At 41.8% G+C, this 16,834-nt stretch overlaps 1 protein-coding gene across 1 annotated transcript in view; it reads left to right on the plus strand.

The window, feature by feature from the left end:
- The first annotated feature begins 6,584 nt into the window (after nt 1-6,584).
- Nucleotides 6,585-16,834, plus strand: part of NPEPPS (aminopeptidase puromycin sensitive) — a 95,463-nt gene continuing 85,213 nt past the window's right edge. The window contains exons 1-2 of the mRNA XM_058703792.1: nt 6,585-6,924; nt 16,696-16,780. Of these exons, the coding sequence (XP_058559775.1) occupies nt 6,670-6,924; nt 16,696-16,780 (340 nt within the window). The 5' untranslated portion in view covers nt 6,585-6,669. The remainder of the gene's footprint in view (nt 6,925-16,695; nt 16,781-16,834) is intronic.

Here is a 16,834-nt window from a genome sequence, read left to right on the forward strand (position 1 = left end):
TGACCTGAGCCGAAGATGGGTGCTCAACAAACTGAGCCACCTAGGCGCCCCATTGTTTATTTATTTGGGGGGGGGGTGGAGAGAGAGAGAGAGAGAGAGAGAGAGAGAGCGAGCATGAGCTGGGGAGGGGCAGAGAGAGAGGGGGACAGAGTCCCAAGCAGCCGGATATGGGGCTTGAACTCACAAACCATGAGATCATGACCTGAGTGGAAATCCGACTCTCAACTGACTGAGTGTCCTGAGTGAGGGCCAACTCTGATGTACATTTTTTTTGTCAGGGATTTAGAAAGCAAACAGAAATAGAGCCAAGGGTGGAGAAACTGAGGCTATCTGACTGTTGCCAAGCTGCTGAGACTTCTAATCCTCTCAGCTACTCTACCGGGCTGGTTCCCGCTGAGCCATCACTCATTTTTCTAGATGAGAGGTCAAGGCAACAACATTGCTAAGTCAATTCCAGCATGCCAGCTCCAGAACACTGTAACCTTTAAAGACTCGGGATTCCATGAGAAATGTTGCAGCAGCATTCCAGAGACCTACGCATCAGACACAGACATACGCATTCTCGCCTGCAGCACAGGGTGTTGGTGTTCCTGCTTAACTCATCTTCTTGTGAGACTCTGGTGGCTAATCTCTCCTAAAAGTACAGTCAGAAAGGCTCATCTCAGTATGAAGATCAGCAACAAAGGGCTTGGGTTTAGTCCTGTAGTTGTCAGGCACTCGGGATTGGTAATTAATCCTGGAGTAGTGGCTGGGGAAAAGGAAGCAGAAGTACTGAAGAAAAAAAAAAAAAAGCTGGGAGGAGCTAGAAAAGAAGGACGGTAGGTGGAAATGTATGACTTTTTCAACTTCCTGATGGAAAGATACCAAAAGAAATAAAACTCCTTCTGACTCTGAGGACCCTTCTTTGGCCATATCTGGATGTATATATAATAATGTCAAATTGCCACCAAATATATATAAAGTTGACCCTTGAACAACACAGGTTTGAACTGTGAGGGTCCACTTATACATGGATTTTTTTTCCCCTATAAATACAGTATTGTAAATGTATTTTCTCTTCCTTATGGTTTTCTTAAAACATTTTCCTTTCTTCAGCTTTACTGTAAGAATACAGTATGTAATACATATATAACATACACATTACATGTTAATTGGGGTGTCTGGGTGGCTCAGTTGGTAAAGCATTTGACTCTTGGTTTCGACTCAGGTCATGATCTCACAGTTCATGAGTTCGAGCCCTACATCAGGATTTGTGCTGCCAGTGTGGATTGTGCTTGAACAGCTCAGGATTTTCTCTCCCCCTCTCTCTCTGCCCCTTCCCCACTCATTCTCTCTCCCTCTCTCTCTCTCTTAAAATAAATAAATTAATAAAAAAAAAAAAAAACAGGGGCACCTGGGTGGCTCAGTCAGTTAAGCATCTGCCTCTTGACCTCGGCTTCAGGTCATGATCTCCTGGTTTGTGAGCTGGAGCCCCACATCAGGCTCTGCACTGTTGGTGGGGAGCCTGCTTGGGATTCAGTCTCTCCTTCTCCCTGGTCCTCCCCTGCTTATACATGCTCTGTCTCTCAAAATAAATAAACTTAAACACACACACACACACACACACACACACACACACACAGACACCTGGATGGCTCAGTTGGTTGAGCAGTCGACTTTGGCTCAGGTCATGATCTCGTGGTTCTTGAGTTTGAGCCCCGCAGTGGCCTCTGCGTTGACCATGCAGAGCCTGCTTAGGATTCTCTCTCTCTCCCTTGCCCTCTGCCCCTCCCCAACTTGTGCTATTTCTATCAAAATAAATAAACTTAAATAAACACACACACACACACAATACACGTTAATCGACTGATATCAGTAAGGCTTCCAGTCAACAGTAGGCTATTAGTAGCTAAGTCAGAGTCAAAGAGCTACATGCACTTTCAACTGCACAGGGGTCTGTGCCTCAATCCCTGCCTTTTTCAAAGTTCAGCTGTATTTATATACACATGCAAACATACACACCACCTGTTATACACAGTATCCATTGGTATAGTATACATTTAAAAGCATATGGAATTAATCTGCTTTCCTTTCATGAAAAACACAGGATGGGTAGATGTACTCCCCACTTTTCCAACAGTCATTCCAACAGCCATTTTATGTTACAAAGAGTCAAAGCTGGGATCTCATGGCATCCAAGCTCCCATGGATTGCTCTCTTTCTTTTTGTGTCCCTAGTGTTTGGAACCCCCTCACTACCTTCCCCAGGTTAAGACTCATAATAGCGAAATTAGAATTATAATTTCCATGCTTGAAAGTGACATTGAAGGCTTTAATTTCTACATCAGGGAGGTTACATATTAATAGTTATGCTTAGTTTCGATCTAATATCGTGGGTTTTGTAATGGTCTCCCAAAGTCTTCCACATCTTTCTCTTCCCCTTTCAATGTTCCACAGCCAGGATGTGTTTCCCTCCTCCCTGAATATTTTGGCTTCCTGTCCCAACTCCTTTATATTATCTTTGCTTTAAAACATGTTTTCCAATGGTCTACGTTTGTTCGACATATCATTTCTCCCAGCTCTTTATCTAGGATTCCTGCTATGAAGACCATACTGACATTAAGAACATGATAGACTTCTTTTAGAAATTACTAACCCACAGGTAACATAATATTTTTCTTCGAGAAAAGCATTCATCATGCACTTGTCTCTTTTCCGAATGGGGAAACTGAAGCAGGGAAATTGTAAGACTTGCTCCAGGCCATAGACAAAGTCAGTGGTAAGACTGCGACTTATGTCCTCAGACTCAGGCTAGTGCCTAAAATCTAAGGACAAAAATGTCTTAGAATGACTTCATTTATTTATTTTTTGAGGTTTATGTACTTATTTAAGTAATCTCTACATCCAATGTGGGGCTTAAACTCAAGACCCCAAGATCAAGAGTTGCATGCTCTACTGACTGAGCCAGCCAAGAGCCCCTAGAATAACTTTGGTGTTTTTCTTTCTTTCTTTCTTTCTTTCTTTCTTTCTTTCTTTCTTTCTTTCTTTCTTTCTTTCTTTCTTTCTTTCTTCCTCTTTCTTTCTTTCTTTCTTTCTTTCTTTCTTTCTTTCTTTCTTTCAAGTTTATTTATTTTGATAGAGAGAAAGAGAACGAGTGCAGGAGGGGCAGAGAGAGGGGGAGACAGAGGATCTGAAGCAGGCTCCCTGCCGATAGTAGAGTCCAAAGCGGGGTTCTAAGTCTTGAACTGTGAGATTGTGACCTGAGCCAAAGTCAGAGGCTTAACCAACTCAGCCACCCAGATGCCCCTACGTTTTTCTTTCTTAACTTTTTACTGAAGTATACAATTTGCATGGGTTTTGAAATTTAGATTTTCATGCATCTATTTGACAGACCTGGAGCAGTTATTGTCTGCTGCTAAAGTTCTCATTACAGATGTAAGAAAAAAATTGTCCTCACCCTTTCTGTCTAATTGTGGCAGCCACGATTGAATGGGGGAATGGGGGGGGGGGATTTAGATTTTCAAGGGCTTCCTTAAACAGAAGCCTAGAGATCTGCTAGAAGTAAGGCTAATGACCTTGAGACATTACTGAATCTCCCACCCCCCCATCCCGCCCCATTCCTTCTGAAGCATCGTGGAGAGAAATGAATTTCCAAGAGCCCTCGTGTTCTTCATTTCAGTTATTCCAGAGAGGCCTGCCTGGAGCATATTAGATTGTTAGCCAGTCTTATTTATGAGAACTGTATGCCCATACCCCAATTCAACCTTCCATTCCCCAATCCCAACTTATAGGTAGTAAGTATGGCTTCACTCCTGACTTGCTACATTGGAACTTGCTGGGTCATGGGACTAGGGAGAGGGCCAGGTAAGATTCTCCCCTTTTCCCTCACAATTACTGCTACTATGAAGTCTATGGCCCTGGTGATTTTTTTTTTTTAATTGCTTCTGTGATTTTATTAAAAAAAAAAAAAAGGTTGCTTCTAGTCTTAGGTTCACATAGTTTCTCTATAGGGCATACGTCTTGTACAAAAAGGAAAGGCTACAGACTGGATAAAATATTCTCTCTTGACCAATCGGTTAGTTGGGTCAATAACAATTGAGATGTATTTGTTCAGGGCTCAATACCTACAGTTATGAAGGAATTAGAAGTACATCTTGAAAAGATATCCATATAAACAAATTAAAAATATAATTACAGAACAACAGACGAAATACAAACAAATCAGCAAAAGCCAGTACTTGGGAGCTGACAGGAAAGGGGTTAGAGTTGAGTGGAGTTAGTCAATGAGAGCTTTCTGGAAAAGGTGAGGTTTGAAGGAAGAAGCATGGGTTGGGCAAAGAGGATAAGGAGGTCTTTCCAGCAATAATGCATGGCAATGGTAGAGAAGAGAGAATGAGCAAACTATCAGGGCCAAATAGTAAACAGGTTAGCTTGCTAAGACTGGAGAATCTATGTTACAGGGTGAGAAAAAAACAAATCTAAGGACAGTTCATGGAGAGCCTTAAATGGTTATAAATCAAATTTGCTTTAACAGACAAGAGGGAGTTTTATGGGTACTCACAAAATGAGAATAACTTTTTAAGAAGCAGAGATACAGACGGACTGGAATAAAACAAAACTGAAGAGTTAGAAAAATAGGGAAGCTGCCGCAAAATTTTTCAGGAGAGAAATAAAAATGGCTGTGTTCTGATGCCAATTCTGCCATTTATTAGCTGTGTGACAGGTCACTGAATCTATGTGTGTCTGTTTTCTCATCTGTAAGATGGGAAAAATGGGGTCCACCTAAACAGGCTGTTGAAAGGATTAAACGAATTAATATGTGAAAAGTGTGTAGTAAGCATTCCATACATTATTATTCAGTGACTAGTTAGATTATTAGCATATAACTAAGTTATTACTATTATTATTTCTATGACCTAGAAGTGGTCACAGAGAGTCCTGCATGTAACAAAAGGCCTCATCTCACATCTTAGTTTGAAAGGATTGCTTTCAGTCCTAAAAGTTATGCAGGATTTAGAGAACAAGAGGGCAGGCCCAGTGCCCAAGACAACGGCCCCTGGTCTCACGGGGCAATTGAGCACTATAAATGTGGCTAGCCGGAACTGAGATGTTCTCCGAATGTAAAATATACACTGGATTTCAGAGCTTCAGTACGGAGAAATAAAACCTCATTATTTTTTTTTTTTTTTTTTTTTTTTTTTTTTTTTTTATTTTTTTATTTATTTTTGGGACAGAGAGACACAGAGCATGAACGGGGGAGGGGCAGAGAGAGAGGGAGACACAGAATTGGAAACAGGCTCCAGGCTCCGAGCTGTCAGCACAGAGCCCGACGCGGGGCTCGAACTCACAGACCGCGAGATCGTGACCTGGCTGAAGTCGGCCGCTTAACCGACTGCGCCACCCAGGCGCCCCTCATTATTTTTTATATGATTACATGTGGAAATATTTTGGATATGTTGGGTTAAATAAGATGTGTCAATCTCCGTTGTTTCCCTTTCGTTCTCTGATATGCTACTAGAAAATTTAAAGTTACTTAGTTGGCTCCAATATATTTCCATTGTACAGTGCTGGTCCGTAGGTCATTCAGCATTTGAGTTTGGAAATCAAGGGGTACTACATGAGAAGATTCTATAAAGGAACGTGGGGATTACGGATGAATCTCTTTGTCCTTGACACTTTAAAAATACATATTTATATATATGTATAAATACATATTTATATATGATTAATATACATTTCTATTAAAATATATATAACCCCGATTTGTGAGATATCTACAGAACTACTATCTATTGAGGGAACCACAGCTAGTTTAACTTTAAAGAGGACACAACTGGCAAAGGGTCTTTTAGTTTAAAAAAGAAGAAACAAAGATGAAAACGGAAAAAAGATGAAAAACATATCTTACTGTGAACATTAAATCACGGAAACGAAAATCTTCCTAACTTTTGAAATCACTCCCTCAAAGGTCCAAATGGCATTGGTTTCACTAACCTGGATTATTAAAAGTTTTTGGCATTTTTTTTTTCATAATCATCCCTTCAAGTTGCTGTTTAAAATAACAGGAATAAGTACTGCCAAATAGCCTCCAGTCAGGGCTTTCCGCTGATCTGGAGGTAAAAATCCAGTTTGGGGTTTTGCTCTGAATTGATATTTTAACATTTTACCCTGATGTACCAGCCAATTGCACAGACTTCAACTTCCAAATGTAGCTGGGGGTGGGGTGTGTGTGTGGGGGGGTCCTCACGCGGCTTTCCCTCCGCTTCTCCAACCCTTCTGGGCTCCTTTCGGCTCGCGACGATCCGGCTCTCCCCAGTGGCGCCGACAGGTGCAGCGCGGGGAGCCGCCTTCCGCCCCCAGCACGCGCCCGCGACCCCGCACCCTCTCGCCCAGCCGGCCGCGCCCTCGCCGCTCCGCCCCCTGCCCCGGCGCGCGCGCGCACAGCGGCGGGGGCGCGCCCGGCCGGCGGGGCCGCGCACGCAGCTGCCGCCGCCGCCGCCGCCGCCTCCTTCCCTCCCTGCAGGCCCTCCTCCCCTGCCCTCCCCTCCGCCCCCTTCCCCGTAGGCAGCCCGCCCGCCCGCCCGCACTGCCTCCCTCCCGGCCGCGAGCGCTCCGGCTGGGTCTCTCCCCCGCCCCCCCCTACCCCAGGCTCCCCGGTCGCTCTCCTCAGGCGGTCGCCCGCGCTCGGTGGATGTGGCTGGCAGCCGCCGCCCCCTCCCTCGCTCGCCGCCTGCTCTTCCTCGGCCCTCCGCCTCCTCCCCTCCTCCTTCTCCTCCTCAGCCGCTCCTCTCGCCGCCGCCTCCACAGCCTGGGCCGCGCCGCGATGCCGGAGAAGAGGCCCTTCGAGCGGCTGCCTGCCGATGTCTCCCCCATCAACTACAGCCTTTGCCTCAAGCCCGACTTGCTGGACTTCACCTTCGAGGGCAAGCTGGAGGCCGCCGCCCAGGTACGGCGACCCTCGGGCGCCGGGGGCGAGCTGCGGGGCAAGCAGTTAGGCCGCGGGCTGGGCTGGGGGCCCGGCCGGGAGGGCGGGCAGGCCGGCGGGCCTGGGCGCTGCGGGCCTGGGGCTGGCGAGGCCGGCTCGGGGAGCGGCGCGCCCCTCTGGGGCGGCCGCGGGGCGCCCCGGCCGATGTGTTCTGCCCTGCTGGGCTGGGGCCCCGGGCCGCGCTGCGGGGAGCGCCGAGGGAGCTGGCGGGCCCTGCCCGAGCGCCCGCACCCCCCCCCCCCCCCCGTCCCCACCCCTGCCCCGGGCGAGCACACCTGTGCCGGGCTTCCCCTCGACCCCAGGCCCTTCCGGGCTCGGTAGTGTTCTGGGCGAGGCTGGAGGCTGTTGGGGGAGGCCAGAGGGGTCATGGGAGTCCACGCTCCGTCTCACCCTCCTGACTCAGTTCTTTTCTCTGGTTCTCCCTACGCCCCACGGAGGACACATTGGAAGGGGCGGTCATCTGAGACTCCGACCGCCGCGCGTTAGCGTGGACGGGAGATTCTAGAAGGGGGGGAGAGGGTGAGAAGGAGAATGCTAATCCCGGGCAGCCTTGCTGAGTTCTCCCCGCCTGCTCCGGCCCAGGGGCTGGGTTTCCAAGATGATCCGCCCCCTCCCCCTTCCCCTCAAGTGACAGTGCAGCAGTGACTTTGTTCTCTCCTAACCTCTAGAGAAGCTGAAGGAGGACCCCATCTCCGCTTTTCCTCCCGTCTTCTAGCTTTGCAGGCTGTGAAGCAGGTGGATTTATTGTTACCGCGATGGTTGCTTAGCAGTAACAGTCCTCTGAAAGAAGCTGTTAGCTTTAGCATACCACTGTTGAAAATATTCCATTACTCTTCATTGCAGTTTTTGGTGAATCATGCCCCCCGCCCCCCACATTATCTTAAGTATTGTTTGATCTTGGAGACTTTTAGTACTGATGCCCTCCAAAGGTCCCGAACAATAGACATTTGTGATATACCGTGTTTTATGGTGTGTTATGTGAAGTCTGCGGTGAGAAATGGGAACCGTTTAGCAGTTATCTTTAAAAAGAATGATGGTAAATATATTGTTTCAGTTCTTTCTCTACTGCAGTCAGAGAGGGAAAACCAGTAGGCCTCAAGCTTAAAGAACAGGGTGTATATCGCAGCGAAATGAAAGGAATGTATGGTGCTGGAATGAATTGAAAGTTTGAAGTTGTCTTTGAAAGCTGAGTACTCAGATTGAAAATACGTCTAAAAGTGTAGAATTAAAAAGTATACTGTCACGTATGAAGTGCTTGTGGGAAAGCACGAGGGCTCTAGGGTCTGGCTGTTTCAAAAGGCAAAACTTAACCCGTTTGAAAGTCAGGTGATTTAAAAAAATTTCCACTAAGAATATGAATCAGAATGAGTGTATCTTTGGTCTAAATTAGGATTTGAGAGGGTTATTTGGGAGACTGTTTGTTTAAGCCAAGTGACTAGAGTGTTTGATACATATTGGCAGGGGGCAGATGGGAGGGATTGTAAACAGTAGTGTGTCTTGTGACTTGGCAAACCTGGGGGAAGAAGGACCTATGATGAATGAGTTCGCATTATGTGAAAAGACTGAGTTAGATTTAAAAAATCATTTGTTTCCTTACCTCGTTAGTTGGCAACATGGGTTCCGAGTTTTGAGAGGTATGCATATTGAAGGGAATTTTTCAGAAAAAGACTATCTAAATAAAGATTTTTCAGTGATTATTAGGAAGTGAAGTGACAGTTCTGTTTAAGTGTTGGGACAGAACAAGATGCAGTGACATGCTTCTCCTTACCGTACGCCTTTCTACTTGCTTTTCCAAAGTGGTGAAAACTATGTGGAAGACTGCTTTGGGCCATTGAGGGAGCACATGGTAACGTACTAGATATTAATGGGGAATTGTGAATTTGATACAAGGAAGTAAATGGATCTTTATTCGTAACAGGAGGTTTTCAAAGCAATTCTTTCCAGAAATTCTTTGCAGGCTAGGTGGTAACACGAATGAAAGATGGTATGATAGTGACTTGTAACAGGTTGGATTAAAGAATGATTGGACTTTTTAATTGCACACATTGCCACCTTTGGAAGAGGAAAGGAGTTAATGTTGGTAAAAGTTAGCATTAGTAGTAAAAAGCACATAGTCATGTTTTTGAGATACATGGTTTAGAGCAATAATTGTGGCGTTAGATGGTATCTTATTGTGGAGATCTAAAAATGTGGACAAGATTATTATATCTCTAGAAATCTAGATTTATAACTGGTTTTGGGTCAGTTTCCTAACAGTTGGGATCATATTACACAAAGTATGCAAGTTGCTTGGTTGCTTTAGTTGCAAAATTTTATGATAAGCTCAGAGTATTTGTACAGGTTACATATTAGAAGCTTAGTGGATTTTTAACCTGGTCTGGGGTGTGGGCTCCTGGGGAAGGTGAAGAAATTAGTCAACGTGCACCAATTTTAAAAGCAGTTGTCTTTTACATAAGTGAGTGTGGTCTAGGTCAGCAGGTTTTTTTGCAAATGTGTTATCAAGGGCCTAGAGAATTGGGACATTTCTACTACCACTGCCCCCATCCCCGTTTACATTAGGATACTTGAGAGCTTTTGTAGCTATTTCAAATTCTGATTTCTCTTGCTTTGTGGATAATTAATAAAAAATAGATAAGATGTTTATGTGAGTGGCTACACTTTCTTGTTACTAGGGTATTGTGGTTTATACAGTAATTGGGCTTTCTCTTATGGAAATAGTTAACCTGTGCCAAAGAAATTAACTTCATCCTTCAAGGCCAGAAGTCAGGATATAGTAGACAATCCTTGGTCTTTGCCAACAAAATACTCATGTTGGTGATGACTAAATTGGCACTTAGCGGAGAGTTACAGATATAGTAGTTTGTTTGGCAGGCTAAAACCTGGCACCTAAATGGATGTTATTGTCAACCCTGTGTTATGGAATTTTATGCCCAAATTTTGCATATTTTCTTTAAATTTTTTAATGTTTATTTATTTTTGAGAGAGAGAGAGAGAGAGAGGCAGAATGTGAGCAGGGGAGAGGCAAAGGGAGAGGGAGACACAGAATCCCAAGCAGGCTCCAGGCTCTGAGCTGTCAGCACAGAGCCCTATGCGGGGCTTGAACTCACCAACCAAGAGATCATGACCTGAGCCCAAGTTGGATGCTTAACCGACTGAGCCACCCAGGCGCTCCTGCATATTTTCTATGCAGTCATTTTGGTTGTGTTTTATTACTTAAAAAAGTGATAAAATTAATAATTTGTGCAGCATTGTGTGGAATCACTAAATGGTCTTAAGAAATTAAATTGGAAAGATTGGTAATAAGGAACTGAAGTTGTTCAGATTTTCTTTTATTTCTTGAAGTATATGTATGAAGAAACACCTAAATATAAGCAGCTTTTATATGTTAAGCTTTATCTACTATCATCTGGCAATGAATTTTGCAGTGAATTTTCTGGATAAATGAAGTTTACCCTTTGAGGCACTTTACACTTAAAAAAAATATTTACTGATTTGGATGGAAATATTCCAAAAATGTATTTTTTTTAAAACTCTAGTTCCTTATAATCTAGGTTTGTTGCTTTCCTCTTTTTTTAAATACTGGACATTGTTCTGAACATCTGTCACTGATACTTGTAACCACAGATTTACCCAATTATTACTATAATTTACTACTTTCATATCTATAAAGTCTTTTTGTTTGTTTTTCTTACTGTTAGGTTATTGCTTCTTGCTGCTTCTGGTGCCTGGTTGTTGCCGATTGTGCAATTTCTTCCCTCTTCTATTTTATTGAACTTGATCTGAAGAGGTCTAACTAACCAGATAAACAGGCTTTTGTGAGCTTAAAAAGAAATTTCTAAGTGAGAGTTTGATGGACTCTTCTGAGTGAAGGGTATGAGCTTTATTGTATGGACTTTGTATCATCTATTCTGGCTTCTATACAGGCTCTTTTTTTTTTTTTTTTTTAAACTTCCTGGTTCTGGATAATTGGTGTTGTCCAGTACAACCTGGCCACATGTGATCTTGAGCAGTAAATTATCTATGCAACTTCTCCGAACTTTGCTACATAAATGAGCCTATTCTTATTGGAAGGTAAATCCTACTCTAATCTGTATGTGAGTCAGTGGCAAAGGACTGAGTTCCTAGATAGCTGTTTTGTTGCTAACTGGGATTCGTTCTCCAGATCTTGGAGATTCAGTTTTGAACATCATTTAAGTTTGTAGTTCTCAGTTTATTTGGCCACTTGTAATCACTTTAAAATTTTACTTTAAATTAGGAAATATTTTATAAATACAGAAGAGTAACTCACCACTCAGATTGAGCAGATATTAATGCCCCCCCCCCCCCCCCCCCCGCATTTGCTTCAGACTATGCACAATGTTTTTTAGGAAATAAAAGGTCACAGATACCACTGAAGTCCATTTCCATCTCTTCCCATCCCTACTCTCAGGGGTAACTTCTCTCTTTAGGTAGGTGAGTATTATTCCTATGTGCATATGTAAGTAGCCACCAACTGTTATTTAAACTTTTATTGCATATGTAAGTAGCCACCAACAACACACAGCAGTGTTCTGCACATTAAAAATTTTTACATTAGTGGTAATGGAAAACATTACCACATTTGACTTTCTGCAACTTGTTCTTTTCTTGTCAATGTCTCTCATTAAAAAACTTGGCTCAATTTGTGTTTGCTAATTATTTGCTCCTTATTGTCTTTAGAAATTATAGCCCTGTTCTGCAGAAGCAATGATTATTACAGAATTTTAACTATGAAACTGCTTGTGAGGCAAAGTGGCTCAGGCTTCAGACTGATTGGTATTTGGAGTTATTACACTGGAGATTTCCTTTTACTAAAATCTGAGGACTTTGGCAATCAGAAAAAACCCTCTTGAGTCTTATAGTACCTGGAAGATGTATTTCTGGGTGATTGTAATAAAGACTTATTCAGGAAAAAAAATTATCTCATGTTGCTGCCTTCTTAGCTCATAGGAAACTTCCACTGTAAAAGTGTTACCAGTGGTCAAGCTGTCTTTTCAGTAGAGCTATTAGTGTTTGGTCCAGTTGAAATACAGTCTATATCAAACTTCAAGAAGACTTAACCCTAGGTTTGAAACAAGGAAAGCATATATTATTGTTCCATTCTTTAGTAGAATCAAATGGAGAAGTTGAAAATGAGTTTGTTATCCACACAATATATATGCCAACTTCAGTTTTTTGCTTCTATTTTAAGCTTGTAATTTGTGAAGGTCTTAATGCTGAAATTCCTTTGAATTATTACCCCTATTTTTAATAGTGGAACACACAGGTAACATCACTAACATGGTGATGTTAATATGTGAGAAATCACATACTGAATCATCCGGTCAGTGCTACTGTTGGGAAAGCATCAAAAAGAGTAGTGTTATAGTGTGGTAGTCAAGCACTTAAGTCCACGGAGATATTTTAAACCTTGGGCAGTATATGTATGCTGATACCCATGGTGCTATATAATAGCACATAGTTTTTAAGTTTTATATCATTCTCCTAGGCACTTTATAAACTGTTGGGTGAATGCTGTTAGATGATATTCAGAGTTAACATTTTTATGATTAGAGTGCATTTAATCTTGGTCTCTGTGTCTTTTTTTTTTTTTTTTTTAAGTAAACTCTGTGCCCAACGTGGGGCTTGAACTCACAACCCTGTGATCAAGAGTTCCATGTTCTACCAACTGAGCCAGCTGTGTGCTCCTCTGTGTGTGTGTCTTAATAATAACATCTATTAAGTAATTACTGGTATCAGGCACTAAGGGCTAAAACAAGCACTTTCCATCCTGTTCAAAATGCATTGTCTAACATGAAGCAGAATATACTGTCTGGTTTTTAAAATTTGAGTAGCTTTCTATTATTAAAATAAGTGTTTTTGTTCCTTTGGTTCTTCCCTGCCACCCTGCAAAAAAAATTAGTAGTTATTCAACAAGCAGCTTATAAGCAGGTGGGTTTTCCTTCAACACAGGAGAAATTAGAATGTACTGGTAACTGGATTTTGTACACTGTGCCTTTCCAAAGTACGCAAGCAGTTTCCCTCAGAATGTTACAGTAGTAGTGAGATAAATGTCATTTGGCATATGTAGTGTTGTACAGGTATCTTGACATTGGCAGATTAACTGCTTGGCTACCATTAAATTCACCAAAGCTGTTGATGGATGAAAATACGGTTGCCTAGATAAAGATTAAGATGCGTAACTAAACTACTGTTGTCATTCTGTTGGCATAAACTTCAAACTCTGGAAGACTTTTATTCATTCAACTTTTTGGAGATACCTCCCTGCCCCTCACCGCAGCCTCATTAAGTGCTTCATTTCTCTGTTCTGAATTTTTTTAAAGTCACTTTATAAATAGGCAAAGTTTTGTTTGTTTGTTTTTGTTCAGATGTGTTATTAAATGGCCAGTTGGGACACAAAAGTTTTACTGCTGTTTAGGAATGTTCTTGGTGTGGGATTCCAGGGTGGCTCAGGCAGTTAAGAGTCCAAGTCTTGGTTTCGGCTCAGGTCCTGATCTCACTGTTCCTGGGATCAAGCCCTGCATCCAGCTCCAAGTGGAAAGCAAGGAGCCTGTTTGGGATTCTCTATCTTCCTCTCTCTCTGCTCCTGCCCCCCACCTTGAGAGAGACAGAGAGCATGTTCGTTCTCTCTGTCAAAATGAATAAGTAGCGGCACTTGGGTGGCTCAGTTGGTTAAACGGTCTGACTTTGGCTCTGGTCATGATCTCATGGCTTGTGAGTTTGAGCCCCACATAGGGCTCCGTGCTGACAGCTCAGAGCCTGGAGCCTGCTTCGGATTCTCTCTCTCTCTCTGCCCATCCTCCCCCCTCTCTCTCAAAAATAAATAAGTATTAAAAAAGGGAACGATATGATCTTGGTGAAGTAAATGGTATGAAGGAATATTACCACTCGCAAAATTTATTATGTATGTGTGTGTTTATTTTAAGATTTTATTTTTAAGTAGTCTCTACACCCAATGTGGGGCTGGAACTCACGACCCCAGGATCAAGAGTCGCATACTCTGCTGACTGAGCCAGCCAGCTGCCTCTACCACTTGAAAAAATTTTTTAAAGTTCATTAAATGATATTTTTGTTTAGAAACGGACTTATGAAAAGGATTTTTTAAAAACTAAGCTCTATACCCATCGTGGGGCTTGAACTCAGGACCCCAAGAATAAGAGTCTCATATTTTACCAACTGAGCAAGTCAAGCCCCTGGAAAGGATTGTTTTTAATGAGCCAAAATAGTTTCATGTTATATGTTGGAGATTTTGACAGTGTGTTACAGGCTTAATAACATACTCTCTAATTTAGGTTAGATAATTTTAGCTTGAGATTAATCATGTTTATTGGTTATTAATAAAATGATTATGGTATAGCTTTTCCCTACAGATATTACACTACTCTCTTGTCCTTACCTAGTTCTGTGGTCTGTTGGTGATCTCAAGGCGCTATTGACCTACACGTGGATTTTGTTTGGACTGTGCAGTGTTTTTGCAAATTTTGCATTCATTGCCATTAGTTAAAATTTGGGAGATTGCACATGAAATCTGAAATTTGTGGCTTTTTTTTTTTTTTTTTTTTTTTTTTTTTTTAAGTAATCTCTGTCTCTAATGTGGGGTTTGAACTCAGATCCTGAGATCTAGAGTTTTCATGCTGTACTGGCTGAGCCAGCCAGGCACCCCTGTGGCTTTTTTTTTTTTTTTAATATATTTTTTTTAATTTTTGTTTTTTTTTTTTTTTTAAATTTTTTTTTTCAACGTTTTTTATTTTTATTTTTGGGACAGAGAGAGACAGAGCATGAACGGGGGAGGGTCAGAGAGAGAGGGAGACACAGAATCGGAAACAGGCTCCAGGCTCTGAGCCATCAGCCCAGAGCCTGACGCGGGGCTCGAACTACGGACCGCGAGATCGTGACCTGGCTGAAGTCGGACGCTTAACCGACTGCGCCACCCAGGCGCCCCTTAATTTTTGTTTTAACGTTTATTTTTGAGACAGAGAGAGACAGAGCATGAATGGGGGAGGGTCACAGAGAGAAGGAGACACAGAATCTGAAACAGGCTCCAGGCTCTGAGCTGTCAGCACAGAGCCTGACGTGGGGCTCGAACCCACGGACCGTGACATCATGACCTGAGCCGAAGTCGGACGCTTAACCGACTGAGCCACCCAGGCGCCCCCTTTTTTTTTTTTTTTAATTGGAAGATCTGTCACTACTAAGTCTGCTTTTCAGTATAGCAATAATTGGTTGGCTCCAAGAATTGGTTACTTCCGCCTTACTTTTACACAGAGCCTTCACTTGGCCTACTGTACTCACCTGCTTGGCTGGCCTCTGTAGACATTTGTTGATGATTTAGGGCATCTGTATATTTATTGCTTTAAATTTAGACTTTTCAAATGTCTGAAAATGAATTTGAGTTTCTGTTTAATGCAACAAGTATGTAAAACCATGGTTACAACCAAATTGAAAAATGGGCAAAGGTTATGAATGGACAATTTGCAGAGGAAAAACAATGGCAAAAAAAAAAAAAAAGGAAGAAAGAAACTTTTAGGAAAGATGCTTATTAGTCAGTGTTACTAGTAATAAGGGACATTCTAATTAATACAACAGTGGAATACCATTTAAGACTCATCAGATTGTCAAAAATTTTTAAGTTTTCAGAGGATAATGAAAGTGAAATTTCTTTATTCTTTGCTAATTGGAGTATTAATTGAAAATACTCCAGAGGATAATTGGGTAATTCTTGGTAAAGAAAAAGGTGGATAAGAAAACATGGACCAAGATGAGTATTGTAGCACTATTTTTTAAATAACAACAACAAAAAAAATGGAACTAAACTAACTTCCTTCAGGACAGAAATGGATAACTGTGGTTTACTTACGGAATGGAATACCACTAGGCAGAAGTTAAAACTAATGAGTTAGATCTACATCTGCCTGCATTTACCCATCTCAGAAACAATGTTAAATGAAAAAAGCAGGTTGCAAAGGTTATATACACTTTGATACTATTTGTATAAAGTTAAAAACATTGCTTGCTGATATTTATATATGTAGCAGAAGTGCTATACATACATGAGAAAGAGCTACATTAGCCTTTGGAGAGTGGCTGCAGGGAATGAGGAAGAGAGGATGGGGCTTTCGTTATGTCTGTATTTTATTTTGGGGATCTGAAGCACATAAGACAAAATCTTAAAAAGTTTATTTGGTCTTGATGGTGAGTCATTAGTGTCTGTTACATCCGAAATGTTTCTTTGGTAAGAAAAAAATTTAAGAGTTTTATGAAGTTCTGACATGGTTTATAATATCACTTTTCTTCCTCTGTCCTTACAGAAGGTCTTATGATGGGCTTGATGTATAGGTTATAATACATAATTAATTGCAACCTATGAGAAATGTTTCCTGATTTTTTTTTAATTTGAAAAATTGTAATTGTTTTAAATAAAGGTTCAAGTAGAAAAAAATTGCTTTTATTTCGCTCATTGGTCAGATGTTTAAATTCTGTGAAATACTTGTGTTTATTATTGCTTGTAATATAATTTGGAAAGTGTAAATTGCCTTGGGTTACTTAAAACAACTCATTTATTTTTACCATGGTGATATAGAAATACTCAGTCAAGGTTTTAGTGATGTCTGGGTTTTAAAAAATTGCCTGTGACATACATTAGGCTAAGGTGAAGATGCACATGTTACTAATCTAGGCTGTTTCTGACACTGCTGGTTTTTCTTTTCCCTTTAGGTGAGGCAGGCAACCAATCAGATTGTGATGAATTGTGCTGATATTGACATTATTACAGCTTCATATGCACCAGAGGGAGATGAAGGTAAGAGCTGTTTTCCATTTGATTTGCTGTCTCTCTGTGTGTATGATGTGTGTA

This window comes from Neofelis nebulosa, chromosome 16 (assembly GCF_028018385.1).
Source record: "Neofelis nebulosa isolate mNeoNeb1 chromosome 16, mNeoNeb1.pri, whole genome shotgun sequence".
Lineage (NCBI taxonomy): Eukaryota > Metazoa > Chordata > Mammalia > Carnivora > Felidae > Neofelis > Neofelis nebulosa.